The following is a 20,317-nucleotide window of genomic DNA, read 5'->3' on the forward strand; positions in this document are numbered from 1 at the left end:
GTTGAAAATTTGTTGTTATTTGCAAAGATTTAAATCACTAATGCTAGCAATACGCTGGCATATTAAGGAATTCTTCCTTTTACAGACTATGTGAGTAAGGTGCAAGACTTAATGGTCCTCACGTACCCTTGGGAGGTTTTGACACCCTTTCTACTAAAAGAAACATAAAGTAGTGCCCACATCCCTTTTCATAATGAGATTGCATATTCAGACAAATGAAAATGAAGAACTGCAATTTGAGTTAACAGAGGTGAAATGCAGAACTTGAATTATGCACCATTACAAAAGGAAAATTGAAATATATAAATTTACCATTACAAAAGAAAAATTGAAAATTGAAATATATACATTTGAAGGATTACTGCAAAAGCGATGCAGATAGGTCCAGAGAATAATTGAAAGGAATATGAGACCCTCTGTTATAATGTCCTTTAATCGGTTTTATTATAAGTATAGTAACATGAAAATTACTAAATCAAGTTATTTTCAGATCTCATTAAGCAACTCTAAACACTGTTAAACCCCAATCTTATTTAATCCCAAGAAATGTCACTACCATACCTATCAAATAAAGCTGGACTTCAAAGGTTGTCAAATAAAACTGGACTTAAGCTGGACTTCAAAAGCTGTCACAGTTCATTGCTCTCAAACTGTAGTGTAATGTATAGAGGTAAAAACAAATTGTAATCAAAGTGTAAGACCCACAAAAAAAAGAGAAATTCGAAGACACTTGTAACAGATGCAAAAAAATGTCTCATAAAAAATATAATCTAGTACGTAAAAACCCTATGGGCCCACAATTTTACCACTTGCCTGCCTATGTGGACCTAGGGCATATGACCTAATTACTCGTCACTCTTGCATACCAAACACATCTACTTCTGTCTCTCTTGCATGCCCAATGTATGCCTAACTTGTCTACTTCCTAGCTGGGTGGAATGGGTTGCTTAGCCTGAAAAAGTGGGATGTTTTGTTCACATTGCAAATACATAAGTGAAAATAAATAAGTTCGGACCCTTATTGCGTCCAAGTTCAGAATCGCAAAGACTACACATATGAAACATGCTTCACTGAAGAGAAAAAATATTGATTGTTGTTAATCTTCCGTCTGGTTCCTCTTCTACGAACTCTGAATCTGCTAAAAAATCAAATTATGCTGAATTACCTTAAATGTTTTGGGCGTCGAAGCCGTCATAGAAAGACGGAGACATTGCAGAAAGCGGCTTAAGTGTTTTACCGCATAGGGCTTAACCTTGATGTAATTGCAAAGATGATTCTTTGTCAATCTTGACCCTTCAAAATGCAGATATACGCCTCTGGTAGAGTAAAATTGTGCAGAAAATAAAAGGATAAGCCAATGGAGATTACGAGAACAGAGAAAAAAATTGAATCAACATAGAGAAGCGAATGACTAGAAAAATTGGATCTTTCTCAAGAATAGCAAGGGTTTTTCCTCTGCCTTAGGTTGCTGAAGAAAATGTGTCTTACATGCCGAGATAGTAGTTGTAATATGATACCCTCCGCAAACCCCTTCCATTTTGCATGCTCGTTCCGAGGAATCCGAAAAAAGTAGGAGCCCTTCGGAGCGTAGGAGCCCTTAGGAAACATATCTATATCCAGAAGCAAATGTAAATTCAATTGTACTCGTTCCAAACACTGTTGTTGACTTTTAATCAGCAATAGATAGAGTGAAATGTTGAAATTATAATTTGCAACTCCCACGTATTAGTTCTGGAAAACCACCATGGATTTCCCCGCACCGCTTTTCTTGTACGCTAGTATTTCCCGAGATGGCTCCGATCACACTCACTTGTTGACGCGTGTCCACAGGAATTATTCCAAAATGTCCATTTCCCCGGAAGGTAAAGGTCGGTAAGAAGAGGCCTTCCGATATTGACCACAACCGTCCGAATTTTTGAGGGAAGATCAATGGTTGACGTACAGCAACAGACCTGCAGCATTTATTTATTGCGTGATGTAAAAGTTTTGCTTTTGACTGCCAGGTTTAATAGTAAAATAATTAATGAATTTACTCTGGTCAGTAAAGGTTAGTAAAACTTTAATTTTATTATTTGTTTAATTCACGGGAAGTATGGGCATAGTAAACGTATATGTAATGTTTTAGTTTTATTACTTTTTTATTGTCTACGGGAGTATGGTCCAAAGTAGTATGTAATGTTTTTTTTGTTCATTGTATTTTGTAAAGAAAACGCACAACAGTGCGAAGAAGGAAAAAAAGGGACAGGGCAGCGTAGAATTATATTTTTTTTGTGGAGAATGAAAACCCAATATGCACAGCAGCGTGAAGGTAATGTTGTTTTGAATGTGCAATGTAATGCAGTGTAATACGCAGCAGAATACGAATGTAAGAAGTTCTTTTTACACACAGCAGTGTGGAATTTACAGTTGAGACAGAGTAAAATTTCCAAAAGAGACAGAGTAATCTTTTTTTGTATGGAACTGGAAGTTCTTGGTGAATCGCTCTGTTAAGAGGAAGATCCTTTTGTAACAGTTGATTTTTATTAATAAATACATAGTGTTTTCATGTGTGTTGAAAACTCAGTTCTTCTCCAGCAAATTTTTTTGATCCTGTGGTAAAAACAAAGCATTGTTTCTTTGTTCAGTTTATTTGTTCGAAATTACCAGAAATTTCCAACATGGTATTAGAGCTTGTCCAGGCTCTTTGAAGGTGTCAAAGAAGCTGAAAGAAGGTTCCTTTTGTTGCAACAGCTTCTCGAATAGAGTGAAGACTTAGTCAAAAAAGATTCAATGGTATTTCTTAAGTTTTTTTTTGTGTTGCTGCTGAAGAAACAGTCAGTTATTATAAATACACAGTCAGGTATTTGAAGCATAGTTAAGACTGCAAGAATGGCTGGCTCCAACACCAGCACTAGCATGGGTATATTTAATACTCAGCTCCCACAGTTTAATGGGAAAAACTATGACTACTGGGCAATAACAATGAGAGCTTTGCTTGCCCCACAAGACTTATGGGAATTTATTGAGGATGGATTTGAAGAGCCAACAGATGAAGAAGAGTTTAATAACTTGACATAGGCAATGAAAGATCTGTTGAAGAGATATAAGAAGGAGGACTCAAAAGCCCTCGTATTTTTGTATCAAGAAGTGCATGAGAGTCTGTTTCCAAGGATAGCAGTAGCCAAGACATCCAAAGAAGCATGAAAAACTCTCAAGACAACCTATCAAGGCATGGAGAAAGTGAAGGCATCAAAACTATAGTTCCGGAGGAGAGATTTTGAGAATCTATGCATGAAGGAGTCAGACAATATTGACTCATTCTTCACACAGGTGATTGGTCTGGTCACACAGATAAGGACTCATGGAGAAGTTCTTGAAGAAAGGAGGATTGTGGAGAAACTGTTGAAGGTCCTACCCTCAAAGTTCAATGTGATTGTCACCACCATAGAAGAGACAGAGAATCTCACAAACTTTTCAGTTGATGAACTACATGCATAACTGATAACACATGAGCAGAGATTGAGTAGAAATGAAAACTCATCTCTAGAACATGCCTTCAAGACCCAGATGTCCTTTGGGAGAGGAAGAGGTCAAGGTAGAGGAAACAAGAGAGGAAGAGGCAGAAGCCAAAATAGAGGTAGAAGAAACAGTCTGGCAAATGCTCAAGGAAGAGGCAGCAATCCAAATCAGAACCAAGGCCAAGGCCGTAGCCAACAAAGTGGACAACATCATGCTCAAGGACAAAGGTATGAAAAATCCAATGTACAATGTTACTACTGTAAAAAATATGGGCATTATGCAAATGAATGTAGGAAGAAGCAACATGATATGAGTAATAGAACTAGTGCAAATTTCACTAGAGAAAATATCATCCAAAACAATTTGTTTTTAGTATGTAATATCGCTGAAGAAAAGAGTGAAGATGTATGGTTTCTAAACTCTGGTTGCAGCAACCATATGACAGGAAACATAGCCCTGTTTTCTATGTTATATCAGAATGTGAAGTCACAGGTCACACTAGGGACTGATAATAAAGTTTTTGTTATGAGAAAAGGAGAGGTAAATGTATTAACAAAGAGAGGTGAAAAGAAAACCATAGCAGATGTTTATTATGTTCCTAGAATGAAATGTAATCTCTTAAGTATTGGACAGCTTGTTCAAAAATGTTACAATGTTTTCTTTGTGAATAATGTATGCACCATCATGGATAGAGCACTCAGCAAGCAATGTATTGTTGAAGTGAAGATGACAAGGAACAGGATGTTCCCTCTCAGAATGAAGGCAGATTTAAAAAATAATGAAGTAATTGCAACAGTGACTCAAGAGGTTTACCAAAGCGAACCAAAGGATGAAAATTGGTTGTGGCACTTGAGATTTGGACATCTCAACTTTGGAGGTCTTAATTTTTTGAGTAGGAAAGAAATGGTAAGAGGATTACCATTGATAGAGAAACCAAACAGCCTTTGTGAAGGTTGCATCTTGGGGAAACAGCACAGAGAAAGTTTTCCATCAGGGAAAAGCATAAGGGCAAAAGCACTCTTAGAAATTGTCCACACAGATTTATGTGGACCGATGAAAACTCCATCACTTGTAGGCAACCACTACATATTAACATTCATTGATGATTTTACAAGAAAAACTTGGGTTTATTTTCTAAAGAACAAAAGTGAAGTGTTTGAAAGGTTTTTCAATTTCAAGGCACTTGTGGAAAACCAAAGCAGGCTACATATCAAAGTTCTGAGAACTGATAGAGGAGGTGAGTATATCTCCAAATAATTTCTACGCTTTTGTAGAGAAAATGGAATTCATAAGCAATTTACAGCTAGGTACACTCCACAACAAAATGGAGTTGCTGAAATGAAGAATAGGACAATCATGGACATAGCGAGGTGTATGTTAAAGGCAAAGCATTTGCCAAATGATTATTGGGCTGAAGTTGTACATTGTGCAGCGTACATTTTGAATAGATGCCTTACAAAAGCAGTGATGAATAGAGTGCCGGAAGAAGCATGGAGTGGGACAAAGCAAGGAGTCACCCACATGAAAGTTTTTGAATGTGTGGCTTATGCACACATTCCAGATCAGCTAAGGAAGAAGTTGGACAAAAAAGGGGAGAAATGTATATTCAGTTGATACAGTGAGGAATCCAAAGCTTACAGGTTGTATAACCCGTCCACCAAGAAGCTCATTGTAAGTACAAATGTTTAGTTCATTGAGGAGGAAGCTTGGGATGGAAGCATAGAGAAAATAGTGAATGTTAAAAGCTCTTTGTCACATGATGAAAATGATGAGGAGATAGTTGAAATACATCGCCAAACAGCAGCACCAACACAAGGACAGCAAGGGACACCCTTGAGGAGAAATGAAAGTGCTTCTCCAAGCACACCACAAGGAGGAAATTCAAGTGCTTCTTCAAGCACTTGAACACCAAATAAAAGAGGTAAGAAGTTCAGAAATTTAAGTGATATTTATGAGCAAGAGGTAGCAAATAAAGGTATGAAATCTTTGTTTGCTTTATATTGTCATGTTGATGACTCTGTTCATTTCAAAGAAGCAATTGAGGATAAGAAATGGATAGAAGCTATGGATGAGGAGATCAATGCCATAGAGAAAAACAAGACATGGGATTTAGTTGAGCTACCAAAAGGAAAGGAAGTCATTTGAGTTAAATGGGTCTACAAGACCAAGAGTAATGCTGAAGGTAAAACAGAAAGACACGAGGCAAGACTGGTAGTCAAAGGATATAAGCAGCAGTATGGGAGAGACTATGAGGAAACTTTTGCACCGGTTGCTAAAATGGAAACCATGAGAGCAGTGTTGTCCATAGCAACACAAAATAAGTGGAAAGTTTACCAAATGGACATGAAGTCAACATTCCTAAATGGAGTGTTAAAGGAAGAAGTCTGCATTAAACAACCTATAGGCTATGAAAAGAAAGGCCAAGAGCACAAAGTGTGCAGATTGAAGAAAACTCTTTATGGGCTGAAGCAAGCACCAAGAGCATGGTACAATAGGATAGATTCCTATCTACTGGAAAATGGATTTGAGAAGTGTGAGGAAAAACCCACCGTCTACATCGAAGAAAAGAATGGTAAATTACTAATTGTTGTGTTATATGTTGATGATGTTATTTTCACAGGTAATGATGATTATCTCATTGGAAATTTTAAAACAGTCATGAAAGAAGAATTTGAAATGACTAACATTGACTGACATGGGTTTGCTGAGATACTTCTTAGGAATAGAAGTAGAACAAAATGGAAATGGGATTTTTATCTCACAAGGGAAATATGTTAAAGAAGTGTTAGAAAGATTTAATATGCAAGAGAGCAAGATAGCAATCACTCCCACAGTGATGGGATTAAAACTCAGCAAAGAGGACAGCAGCAAGGATTTTGATCCTAGTTTGTACAAGAGCATAGTTGGCAGCCTCATGTATTTGACTGCAACTAGGCCAGATATAATGCATGCTGTTAGTTTAATTTTCAGATTCATGGAGAGGCCAAAAGAAGGACATTGACATGCAGCAAAAAGAAATCTGAGGTATGTTAAAGGTACTAAAAGATTTGGGATTTTATATACTACTTCAGAATGTTCAGGTTTAATTGGATACACTGATAGTGATTCGGCTCGAAGTGTAGATGATTGGAAAAACACATCCAGTTATGTTTTTCACATGGGTTCAGGAGCCATTTCATGGGCTTCTAAAAAGCAGCCTATTGTAGCGGCGTCTACAGCAAAGGCATAATATGTGGCAGCTACAGCAGCAGCATGTCAAGCAGTTTGGATGAGAAGGATGTTAAGGAGCTTATGCCAAGAGCAAGTAAAAGGAACTGTGATCTTTTGTGACAATAGTTCAGCTATTGCATTATCCAAGAATGTCGTGTTTCATAAGAGAACGAAACACATTGACACAAAGTTTCACTACATCAGGGAATTGGTGAACAATGGTGAAATTGCTTTAGAACATTGCAGGACTCAGGAGAAGGTTGCAGACATTCTGAGCAAGCCATTGGGCGAGAAAAGTTTTGAATTTTTGAGGAAATTTCTGGGTATGACTGATAACCCAGCAGTTGAAATTAAAGGGGAGTGTTGAAATTATAATTTTCAACTACCGCGTATTAATTCCGGAAAACCACCATGGATTTCCCCTGGTATTTCACGAGACATCTCCGATCACACTCACCTGTTGATGCGTGTCCATGGACACTGTTCCAAAACAACCATTTCCCCGGAAGGTAAAGGTCGGTAAGAAGAGGCCTTCCGATATTGACCACAACTGTCCTATTTTTTGAGGGCAGATCAACGGTTGACGCACAACAACAGACATGCAACATTTATTTATTGCGTGAAGTAAAAGATTTGTTTTTGACGGCCACGTTTAATAGTAAAATAATTAATGAATTTACTCCGGTTAGTAGGGGTTGGTAAAACTTTAATTTTATTATTTGTATAATTCACTGGAAGTATGGGCATAGATAAACGTATATGTAATGTTTTAATTTTATTACTTTTTTATTGTCTACCGGAGTATGGTCCAAAATAGTATGTAATGTTTTTTTGTTCATTGTATTTTGTAAAGAAAACGCACACCAGTGAAAAGAAGAAAAAAAAGAGTATGGTCCAAAGTAGTATGTAATGTTTTTTTTGTTCATTGTATTTTGTAAGGAAAACACACACCAGTGCAAAGAAGAAAAAAAAAGGACAACCCAGCCTAATTTTTTTTGGTTGGAGAATGAAAACCCAATATGCGTTGAGCAGCCTGAGGGTAATGTTGTTTTTGAATGTGCAATGTAATGCAGTGTAATACACAGCAGAATGCGAATGTAAGAAGTTTTTTTTACACGCAGCAGTGTGGAATTTACAGTGAAGTAAAATTTCTAGAAGAGACAGTAATAAAATCTCTTTTGGGTGGAGAATGAAAACCCAATATGCGCTGAGCAGCGTGAGGGTAATGTTGTTTTTGAATGTGCAATGTAATGCAGTGTAATACGCAGCAGAATGCGAATGTAAGAAGTTTTTTTTACACCCAGCAGTGTGGAATTTACAGTTAGTAAAATTTCGAGAAGAGACAGTAATAAAATCTCCAAAAAAGACAGTAATTTTTTTTGTAGGGAACTGGAAGTTCTTGGTGAATCCCTCTGTTAAGAGGAAGATCCTTTCGTAACAGTTGATTTTTATTAATGAATACATAGTGTTTTCATGTGTGTTGAAAAGTCGATTCTTTTCCAACAAATTTTTGTGATTCTGTGGTAAAAATAGAGCATTGTTTATTTGTTCGAAATTACCAGAAATTTCCAACATGAAAATGGTTTAGTGTGCAATTGAAGCTAACCATCACTAACAGCAAATCGATATCCAGTTCCGTGTCCCATAGTCGAATCCCTAGCTTTAGATCTATATCCATATCCAGTTGCAGAGTACCGAATTTGCAATCCAAGACCTCCTTCACACCTGAAACTCCGCCTTGCACCTTGCATCACACCTCCTTCCGCCTTGCCACCTGAAACTCTGCCTTGCATCACACCTCCTTGACTCCTGCCTTGCATCACACCTCCTCCTCTCCCTTGCATCACACCTCCTCCTCTCCTGAAACTCTGCCTTGGGACCGCCGAGCTTAAAGGCCGAACTATTAACCTGACACCAGAAACTACTTCTGAAACTCTGCCTTTGGACCGCCGAACTATTAATGCATTTGAATTTAGCCGAACTTTGCCTTTTCCTAAAACTATTTATAAAATGAACTTTTTTTAAAATGAATTGTCGCGACCATTTTTAAATGAACTTTGCGTAAAATTGCCTTGTCACTGTATTTTATTGCATCAGGAAAACAAATCGTGCAACAAGAGATCCATCTTTTCACCATCAAAACCTTCGCTAAAAAATCGACTGATAAATAACCATAAATAAAGAGGAAAAAAAAAATTGGTGAACAGAAAATTTAATTGGATTTCAACGATCTACCAATCGCTATAGTCGGAAGGAACTAAAATACGACTTCATACCTCGTTTTTTTGATAGGAAGTTTGGGATTTTTTTATACCTTTCTTGATATCAGTTTGTCTACCAAATGATAAAGAAGCGACTTTCAGTGCTCATGTCCAATCGAATTCGTTCTTTCCTTAGGCCTTTGACCTTTTGTGGCTTTGTGCTTTACGAATTAGCTATTTTTTTACTTCGTTCTGGGTGTCGCAAGGTGCCATACAGATGGGTGCGAAATCTTTCACGCCTGACCACTTGTGACACTTTGTTGAAATTTTTAGTTGTCGCACTTCTTTTTTTCAGAGATGCGAAAGTCCAGATTCTGTCTATTTTGTTTTTAATTAAATTTCAGCTGGCTCTTTTTGATCTCGAGCTCCTGACTATCTCTGCTTTCTCTGTGAGCAAAAGATATTTGGAATGCAATTTAAAGGAGTCCACTCGCTCTAATATTACGTTAAAGATTGAAAAAATGTCCAGGATTTTTTTTTAATATTTTCAAATAAGTAAATAGGTTACATGGGAGACATTAACAATATATTGCTTAACTAGAGAATTTGATGACTAGACTTAACTTAACTTATATAGGAATGCAAATTAAAAGAGTCTTTTGGCTATAACATTATGTTAAACATTGAAAAAATGTCCATGAATTTTTCTTTTTAATATTTTGAAATAAATAAATAAATTATATAAGAGATATCAACAATATATCGCTTAACTAAAAAATTTAACTACTAAACTTAAATTAACTAAGACACTTAGATTGACTATTATAACATCTAACAGATAGTTCGAATTAATTTCTCCAACACTGTCCAACAATTTGGACAACTAAATTTTAAACTTCTAAGGCAATACCTCATCGTAGCGATCATTTAGAAGCCATTGGCCATCGCTAATAGAGAGGAAACGCACATGCTTCCCTGCAATCGACCTAATACTCGAACCTACACTGCCATCGCTATTCTTTTACTAATTCTTTGTTGTATACTTTTTACTAAATTCGTTTTAGCTTGTTATTGTTTTTCAATTCTTACTAAGATAAAATTACAGATACTCAATAATATATTCTATTAATTTTAATGAGGAAATTACACACATATTTATACAATCAATAGTCTTAAGATAGGAATGCTATCTTAGACGTACAGTAGTGAGGTTGAGATCACACATTAAACTAGGCGAAACTAAATTCCTATTATGTAGGAACAAACTCCTCAAATGGAGAATTACAACCATAGTCAAGTAGGAATTAATTATTTCCAACTCCCCCCTTAATGACTACTTGTCATGATAGTCAAATCCACTACCATCATGCGAATTGCATGTACAGAACCTCCAAAAACAAAGAGAGATCAGTGCCTTTCTAACCGAAATATTCATGTCCAAATAACAATCGCAAACAGTTGCGCTGATTGCGCCTTTCAATGCCACTGTCAGATAGAAAAGTGCACCAACCCTCTTATGCTCAGACACAACAATATCTGAGACCGTGAGCCAAGTGTTACTGCAGTCCACCTGCTCTTACGAGCACAAATCTCTCGTGTACACGTTAGCCACTCAGGCAATATGCCACCACCGGACACGTCGGATCTACCACCACCTGGCAAATCTGCCAACTTCAATATGCCACCACCGGGCAAGTCCGATCTACCACCACCAGGCAAATCCGCCAACTTCAATATGCCACCACTAGGCAAGTCCGATCTACCACTACCGGGCAAATCTGCCAGCTTCAATATGCCACCACCGGGAAAGTTTGATCTACCACCACCGTGCAAATCCGCCAACTTCAATATGCCACCACTGGGCAAGTCCGATCTACCATCACCGGTCATATCCGGAACTTAAATGTGCCACCTCCGGGCAAATCCTGTAGCCACTAAGGCTCTATGGATGGTTTCTAGCTCACCACCAACCAGCCACAAAGGCAATCCATTACAAAGTGGTTTTAAGATCACCACGAACTTTCAAATACCTTTAAAAGGCCTACATTTCATTCAACATTTTGGAGTTTCTGGGTACATACAATGACCATTACAACAACTGGACTTGTTTATAACATGCTAGGGAGTCTATTCCACAAGCCACACTAACTTAAACAAACATCTATTTTGTTGTCCACCATAAACGTTGTTGTTGCTCCTTTATCCCATCATTTCATAGTTGACATCTTGGGCATCTTTGTCAAATAAATTCTTGGAACTCCATGAACCTGTCATTTGTTAGAATAGCCAATTCTAACAAAATAACTTCATATTGAGGTGGCTAATCTCAATATGTATATCAATTTAAATTCCAAAAAAATACTTCTCCCAAAAAAAAGTTTACCCAAGTATGCACAAAAAAAACCATGCTTCTCCCTTCAACTCGAACACAAAGTTTCTCTCCTCCTTGAACAAATAATGTAGTTGTTGGTTTCTTCCCTCAACAATAGAAGCCCTTGCCTCTGCATCTCGCTCACCAACATGATGAGCATGTTTACCAACACATTCGTTCACTCTCCTGCACCTTCAGCTACTCAGTCTCCCAACAGCCTCCACACCACATGTTCATCATCATTACTCTTTTGATCAGGGGATGTAAAAAGTGGTGATAATGTATTCATTTCATCTGAACTTCTTTTGCCATTTTTCTTTCCAGCTGGACTTGAACTGTCCCGCTCACCAGTGTCAATCCGCTCAACGGAAACCGGTGGAGCATTGAGCGAAGTCTCAATTGTAGCAGTCTTGGCCAATCTGCCAAGCCCGGGTCCCGGAGGCGATCCGCCCTCTGTAGCAGTCGCCGGTGCAGGTGCTGACGTGGACACCGACTCACCTGGCAATCTGATATGTTTAACAACCTTGTGCAAATGCCCTAGGCAAAAGGTTTGGCCATCAAAGAAGAGAACAACTTCAACGTCCTTGTAATCCTCGCTGTTGCGCTCGAACGAAACACTGGGCTTACCGAGCTGATTGTTATTGAACTCCACGGTGACCTTGTGGTGTGGCTGCATTGATTTCGCAGATATCAATGCCTTGTTCTCTTGCGAATTTATCCGCTCCATCAAAATGTGAGGAACCTTCTCCAGGATTTGAGCACGCATTGGCCAACTCATGCGCTCCAACTGCTCTTCAAACGCACCAACCGATCTTGATCTATCCACACACCAGCAGATCAGCAACCCTTACTGCACCCGCTTCAACACGAACTCAACAACACATTGAGTCTTCCACACGGGTCTTCAATCCACAATATGATAGTTGCTCCACTGTACCAGCACTCTCGGCCTCGTCTAACAGAGATCCAGGCTTTCTCTTGGCCCCCTTTAGCACCAGGCCTCGTCTGCGCCAGGTTCGTTTGGCTTATATAGACAAACCCAAAACAAAATAAACTGCAAACAAAACTCTCTATCTGCTATTTCCCTCAGCAATAAAACACCCACAAATCTGATTCGAACGATCTCGTCTTCAGTTTAAGTTTACTATTGCAGGGACACCACTATGCCCATGAACAGGACTACAACCACGCTGCCACTGCGGCCATGTTGCCACGCTTACTCAGCCTACTACGTGAAGGCACCCCCGATAGCCACAGAATCTCGGCCTTAAACAAATACAGGTCAGCCACATCACCACGATCAGATCTGTTGCTCAATCCATGCTGATTTGGTCTCATCCACCACACACAGGCCACTTAAAAAAACATATCATATACAACGATACAGTTGACTGATACTCAGGCAACAACTTTGTTACCACACTCCCTCCAATCTATAAACTCTCGATGGACAAACTAAAACAAACTATACTTTCTCTTTATTTTCCCTCAGCCCAAGAGGGGCCAGGCCCTCACAGGCTCTGATACCAAGGTAAAATTACAGACACTCAATAATATATTCTATTAATTTTAATGAGGAAATTACACACATATTTATACAATCAATAGTCTTAATATAGGAATGTTATCTTAGACGTACAATAGTGTGGTTGAGAGATTCTCTCAACCACACTAAACTAGGAGAAACTAAATTCCTATTATGTAGGAACAAACTCCTCAAATGGAGAATTACAACCATAGACAAGCAGGAATTAATTATTTCCAACTTACTATCATTAGCACAATGCAATTTTAGTTTTTAGTGGTTGATAAGATTCATGGCTCCTGTTAAATCTTCCATTATTTGTTTAACTCCCCTATAAACATAATTCTGAATTATTCACCCGATTTGTTTGACTAGATTATAAACATAATTGTGAATCATTCACTTGATTTTCAATATGTTAAATTGTACATTTGAATCAGGGTCATCTTTCAAGTAATGGACATCACGATTGCAAAAAATCTAGTAGTATTTTAGTAATACCGTCTATTTTGAAATACATTTTACTTCCTTTACTGTAACCTTTTATTGAATTCAAGGTATGAAAGCATTATATATACCATTTACGGTTCGGTCCCTGAAAGTTTCAGTGATAAAATTTTTTACTTACAAGTGCAACATATAAATCACAATTACATATAATTTTATGGGACAATGAAGAAAATATTTAAGTTTAAATTTTTAGGTGTAGTTGAGTATAAAAGATATGTTTTTTTACAGAGTGGAAAAATCTATCATAATTCAATTGTCAAACTAGTGATCACTGGTTGTTAGCCGCGAATGCATCACACCTCTTTGAATAACTCACGGTTAAGCCTCTTGGAATAGCCTGCTGATGGTCAGAGAGAGACATGATTTCACTCTAGCAGAAATAGTGTGAAGACATCGAAACCTAAGTATAAAAAATATATTATATATATATATATATATATATATATATATATATATATATATATATATACTTACTTTCTCTTAATTAAGTTAAAAGTCATCAATTTTTTTTAAAACTTTAATTTCTATTTTTGTAGAGATATTTAATTATTTAAATTATAAATAAAAGATTAGATTATTATCTTGAATCAATTTGTAATTAGTTATAAAAAAATACTAATAGTTATTTATTTACTTATTTGTATACTTTAACTTTATCATTTAAATTAAATTAATTTTTTATTCGATAATTTTATATATTATAATTTTATTATTCTAAAATATTTTATATTTTTTTGTCTAAGAATTTTTATTTAATTATTTTTTTCTTATAAGAATTATTATGAAATTAATTGTTTATTTGATAATTTTATATATTATAATTTTATTAATCTAAAATATTTTATATTTCTCTTTTGGATTAGGATGTTATATTCACCTATTTTTCTTATAAGAATAATGTTCACTGTATTTTAATAACTATTCCAAATCTCAATTTATGAGTTTGTTATAATCAATTTATTTATTTATTTATATTTATGTATTTTTTATTTTTACTTAAGTCAAACATTATTTTTAGGATTTTAATTTATATATTTATATATATATTTAAAAAAATTAGTTACAAGTTGGTTCGAAATCAAATTGTAAAAATGTGATTATTCCGAAAGACATATTTAGAAAAATTAAATTTAATTCGTTTGACATTAATTAAAAAAATATTAGTATTTATTTATATACATTTAATTCTTTATTTAAATCAAAATATATTTCCTCACCCACTCAAATATAGACGTTCCTTATAGCAGTTAGAATGATTTGTTTTCGTATTTAACCTGTTGTGGTTATCTGATTCATCATTTTGTCCAAATGATGAACCATATGAGTTGGTTTTAAAAGGGTTGACCAATCTTTTCCAATGTAATTTTTAGCAAAAATGTTCCAAATATTCAAAAATAAATCTATTCTAAAAAACATCAAAATGAAATAATAAAAGTGAAACTTCTAAATTATTCTAGCACTGATATTTACTATGCATTATCTGATTCTTCATTTTGTCGTGACAATAAATTATACAAATTGATTTAAAAAACATAAACCAAACTTTTCCCGTATAATTTTTAACAAAAATGTTTCAAATATTAAAAAATAAATCTATTTTAAAAAAACTTCGAAATGAAACAATAAAAGTAAAAGTTCTAAATTATTATAACACATATTTACTGTGCATGTTTTCGTATTTTGTTTTTTCGTTTATGTTAAAACCACAGATCGTGGTAAAGCGAAGTGAATAGGGTATGAATCTCTGATGTTAGAATCCAACCCTCCCCGATGGGGTGTTAGATACTATATAGTTAAATGTGGATGCAAGAGCAATGAACAAGTGTCCCTCCTAATACGATATGTGTAAGTTAAGTCTGATGGGAATGAAAACTTGTGGTTTGGTGGCATGCCCTACTCAAAATACGAAGGAGATGGGAGATGAAAACCATAACTTACAGTTTGTACTTTCTGTATGTGCTCGGGTTCATTCATTTCTCGGTAGGCTCTCACAACATCCACTATGGGAGCAAATGAAACTTTCGCGCAACTCATTAATGACTCCCCGCAGTTCGAAAAGAACACGTTTCTTAAGGAGTGTGCCACATTGAACACTTGTCCCACCTTGGTTCTTCTTTGGAAGAGTAATGCTGCTTGGACTATATGCGATTTTTCCTCCCCGAGTAATTATAAATGATATGGTGTATGTCATGGGTGGCGAGAGTATGTGGTACTTTACCATGGGGAATTCCTCAGAATTATATAGTTTTGGGTTTTACTCTATCGTTCCATGCTTGGAACGACATCATTTGTGCGTTGATAGTTACTTTGTCAAAGTGGGATGAGGGAAGCTATTGAAGTTAGAAATCTCTTTTATTAACGAAGATTTTACAGTCATTGCTTATAATTTTATCTAAATAGTCAGTTTTCAAACTGGTGGTTGTGCTTCTTTCATCGATATTTTAGGGACTCAATTTCCTAGGTATCTCTTTCAACTACGCTGTTCTGGTGTGTGGGGCTTCGTATCTAGGAAATTTCTCAATTTGGTTTTAATGGTTTATTTTTTCCTAGTTCTTCTAAGTTACAATGGGGGTTATTGAGTTATCTGACGCTTAATATTCAGTGGAGTCGTTTTCTGTTTATGTTTACACATGATTTTCCTCTACCTCAATGTTATGAAAGTTTTTCATCATCGTATTACTCTCTCACCTATTTCTTTTTTTTCATTATGCTCATAGGTTAAATATTTTAGATAAACACTGAGCCTTTGTCTCATTGTTGCATCTTGTCTCCATTTCTGAACACAAGCACTTGTCTATTGCATCATTGTTGCTCCTTGCCTCATTCTCCTATCCAAAGCACCCATCCACTGTGAAGAATCATTGAAACTGCATGTTGGTTTAGTTCTCCCTGTGGCATCAATTTTAATTCCTTTTAATTTTCGGGATCAATGGAGTTTCCATTTCTATGGGCTTTGTTTAGTTCTGCGTGTTGTGGGTTTTGTGGATGATATAGTCCTTTATCGAAGAACTTCACATCGACTTTCTATGAATTGGGTCTTAAATTTAGTCAAGAGTCATCAAAGTAGTCTTGATGTTAGTCTACACTATCTTCCTTGTCGACTTCTCCAAGAGACTATACCACCTCAATAGAGAATGGCAAGTCATAGGGGAGGCTATAGCAGTAGGTCAACCTCTAGTTCTAAAAATTTATTCGATTGGAATTTGGTGGAAAAATTATTTGACACAATCTCTCTCGAAGTTAGAAAGGAGATTCAGAAACTGAAATCTCGTGAATTTGGGGACAAAGAATACCTTTCAGACATTGATGTGGGTAATCATGAATTCAAATGGATTCCAAACCCTAGAAAAATTAGAAAGAGAAATTGCACTTCCACCATTTTATTGGAGGTTACGAGAAGTTGGACACCCTCTTCTGTTTGGTCATCTAGGAAAAATAGGTGGATCAATTCGGGATATTTGTATGTCACGAGGATATGAAAAGCCTCCTATAAAGAATACAATGTTGTTTGGATGATATTATCATTTGTTTACATACGGTGGAGAAGTATGTTGTATCAGATTCAGAGTATGACTCATAGAGCATCACTAACAACCGTGCAATGATTAATGGTCCACTCGTCAACGCTGTTTAACCTTCTATCACTGCTTCTCCAGTGAATGGAGCTCCTCTTCCTCTAGTGTTCATCTCTCATTGAAGGTATCAACTTTGCAACACTTTTTTCCGTCAACTCTTTTCAGTTTTACAGGTGCACTTATGGTCTGATTGATCACAAAGCAATATCATGGTGATCATGCTCAATTCTAAAAAATTTTCCATCACAAACCTCTTCCATCATTTTTCCCTCCATGGCTCTCCTTTTGCACCTTTGGTTCTAATAGGCTCAATATATACATTTGGAAACATCTCTTTTAATTTCTTGAGTAAGGTCTTATATGAATATGGTAAAAAATGATATATAAAAGGATGGTCAAGATAGCTTTTTTAAGCCAGAAATGCTTTCAAGTTATTTGCACGTAGCTATGGTGCCAACGATTTTGCACTTCGAGAGATGAAGGTTGTTGCTATCCATACACTCAGTGTAAGAATCTTTTAATTAATAGAAATTTTGTGCCGATTTGCCAAAAAAAAATAAAATAATAATAATAATAATAATAATGAGGAGGAGGAGGCCTTTACCTCCACCCTTTACGCATATGGAGAATGAAAATTTCTACAATTTTATCGGCCTCTAAAGCTACGTGTTAAATTTTTTAACGATTCTTTTGTCTTCCCAATGGTTAATCCCTACAATTCGCCCCTAATTTCATTTCTAGTTCAGAATTTATTATCAGAGATGATTAGAAATTAACGATTCAAATATGTAAGGCTTTGTTTAGTGTTAAATGGATCATTGCCATGTTTTCGTTTCTTAGCTCTCTGTGAAAATTTTTAATTAAATATTAATTACAAAGAATTATCTCGCTTGTCATCGTTGCAAACATAATTTTGTTTATAATTTTTCCTTTGTTTAAAGTTAAGGATATTTATTATGCCGTAACGCATTCTCTTTTGAGAAAAAATCGCCTAGTTAATATTGTGTATTAGTTTGTACTATTTGTTACGGTTGTGTATTAGTTTGTACTATTTGATGGAATGTTAGATGATTAGATATTTTTAGACTATTAATAATTAAGAGAAAACTAATAATTGGGGCATGTAACGATTTCTGGATGGCTTAAAACAAATGATTATTCCCCTTTAGGTTGTCTCGAAGAGGGTTCTCAGAGGGAGTGTGCATTTTTTGAAGAGAAAGTGTGGTGAAGGTTAACACAGATGTGTATTCCCCTGTTGGTTCTCCATAAGATGGTTCTCATAGGGATCGTGCATTTTTCAGAAGAAAAAGTTTGGCGAAGGTTGTGTTTTTTCATTGTATCTATTCTAAGGATATGGGTGCGCGGAAATTTTTTAAATACATAAAATATTTGGAGTGAGAAACTTTTGAAAGTTGCGGCAAAAACTGTCTTTGGATAAATGACGTGATGTCATGACCACGATATCGTTTGAGGGAGAGGCTCGAATCAGCAACCCTATTCAAGGTTGTTTAGCAAATTCTTTTTCTCTTCGGAATGTTTGTGGTTGGATTTTTGGAATAGTCTCAAAATCTAAATCACATGAGTTCAACAGAATGTACCTAATACTTCCACTTTCCACAATTTGAATTCATAGCTAAGTTTATGAACAGACTTCGGCTTTTGTTGGTTTTTTTGTCCACTTCTGACCATGAAATTTCCAGTATCATGTTATTTTCTCTACGTGAGATTATCTACCATCATCATCCATGTAGTTTCTGTAATTGTTGTTGAAGAGGTGAAGGAAGAATCGATCTTAAACCTTCATACCACTAACCCAAATGAGTTCAGAATAATGCACCTTTTTATCATATTAACACTCGTATTTTCCTCAATTTGAATTCATGGCTACGTCTACGAATCTGTCTTTGATTTTTTTATTTAAACAGACTTAAGCTTTTTGTAGTTTTATTGTTCTCTTCTAACCATGAAATTCCCAGTTCCATATTATTTTGTCTATGTGACAATATATTCCATCACCATCCATGTAGTTTATGCAGTTCTTTCCGAAGAAGTGAAGGAAGGATCGATACTCAGACCTTCTGACCACCAACCCTTCTCGTTGTCTCCCAACAATAACTTCATCTTTGGATTTTACAACAACAGAAACGAGGGACTCTACGTTTTGGGCATCACCTTTAACAATATAAATGACTCCACTCTCATATGGACTGCAAGCCCCCGTTTCGAAGTTGGCAAAGGAGCGCAGCTTCGATTCCAGAGTGATGGAGACCTCGTGTTATTTCATGGGATAGGTCGCCTCCTTCTTTTATGCATTTATTTTCTTGTGTGATATTTAAATATATTTGTCGTCAACGTTGCACATCACGTCTGAAATCATTTCTTGCATATTAATAAATTGAAGGAAGAAATATTTGCTGGCTATTCAGCAACAATACTTTCCTGCTCAGGGAGACTTTCCATTTTTTTTATTAGGAAATAATGGAGTTCATAATTACCGTACAGAGACATCTACTGCTGAGGTAGAGTTCAAGGAAGACAAGGCAATACATAAATGGAAGGAACTCATGGACATCCTGCATCAAAACTATTTTCCTTCATATTTAGTTCAGGGAGACGTTAATCATCCTTTGTTTTATTATTAGTTGTCATGGCTTTTATTATTAATTTTCATGCCTTTTCCTAGGTTATTAGTGTGAATTAGAATACGATGGCACCCACCTGGAATCCTATAGAGGTTTGGACTATCATTCGTCCTTGGAGAGTGTAAAGCACTTGGTAGACAATCCACCACTAAACTCCCTACGGTTTGATCGAACGATGGAGAGTCATCAGCTAGCAGTTGAGGTAACGGCTGGGTTCCTGCCCTTGCTCCACACTCATTTATGCGTTCCCTTCCACCAAAAGCTCTGCAATTCGATGCTTCCCGCCCTGCAAGTTATAGGAAAATCGTGGCAACGAGGGTTTCGACAGTGGACAACGTGTCGAATTAATCTTAAAATGTTATAGCATGGGTTTTGTATACATGGCTCAGACTCGATTTGGTTACATTTTGGCAACCGTAACTTCAGTCTATAGTAAAGGGCGTTAAAATTAACAAGTAACAATTACAGGGCCCTGTGGCTGTACAAGTGTCTAGGCAAACCTTTCTCCTGTTCACTTACCTTGCTAATACAATAAAAATATAATTTGATTTCATTTTCACACTCAAACATTTTGTTAATATTATTCTTTCGAGGAATTAACTTTACCATTTTATATTATGTTTGGTAAAGGGTCCATATTATAAAAAATATGAGAGAGGGGATAAACCTCAAGATAAATTAATAATGATATATAGTACATAAATCTAATGGAATATATCTCAACCTATATAGCATTTATTACTTTATGGTTCGATGCTCATTTATAACTGTGGTGAACAATATAC

The 20,317-nt window shown here is 36.1% G+C and overlaps 1 protein-coding gene across 1 annotated transcript in view; it reads right to left on the reverse strand.

The window, feature by feature from the left end:
- Positions 1 to 11,482: 11,482 nt before the first annotated feature.
- LOC149199849 (uncharacterized) overlaps positions 11,483 to 20,317 on the reverse strand; it is a 32,829-nt gene continuing 23,994 nt past the window's right edge. The window contains exons 4-6 of the mRNA XM_089400738.1: positions 12,470 to 12,635; positions 12,194 to 12,304; positions 11,483 to 12,098 (exon numbers count right to left, since the gene is read on the reverse strand). Coding sequence (XP_089256864.1) covers positions 11,483 to 12,098; positions 12,194 to 12,304; positions 12,470 to 12,635 — 893 coding nt within the window. The remainder of the gene's footprint in view (positions 12,099 to 12,193; positions 12,305 to 12,469; positions 12,636 to 20,317) is intronic.

Source organism: Pinus tabuliformis, chromosome 2_1 (assembly GCF_031772625.1).
Source record: "Pinus tabuliformis cultivar Carrire ecotype Pingquan chromosome 2_1, CPIR1, whole genome shotgun sequence".
In the NCBI taxonomy this organism is placed as follows: domain Eukaryota; kingdom Viridiplantae; phylum Streptophyta; class Pinopsida; order Pinales; family Pinaceae; genus Pinus; species Pinus tabuliformis.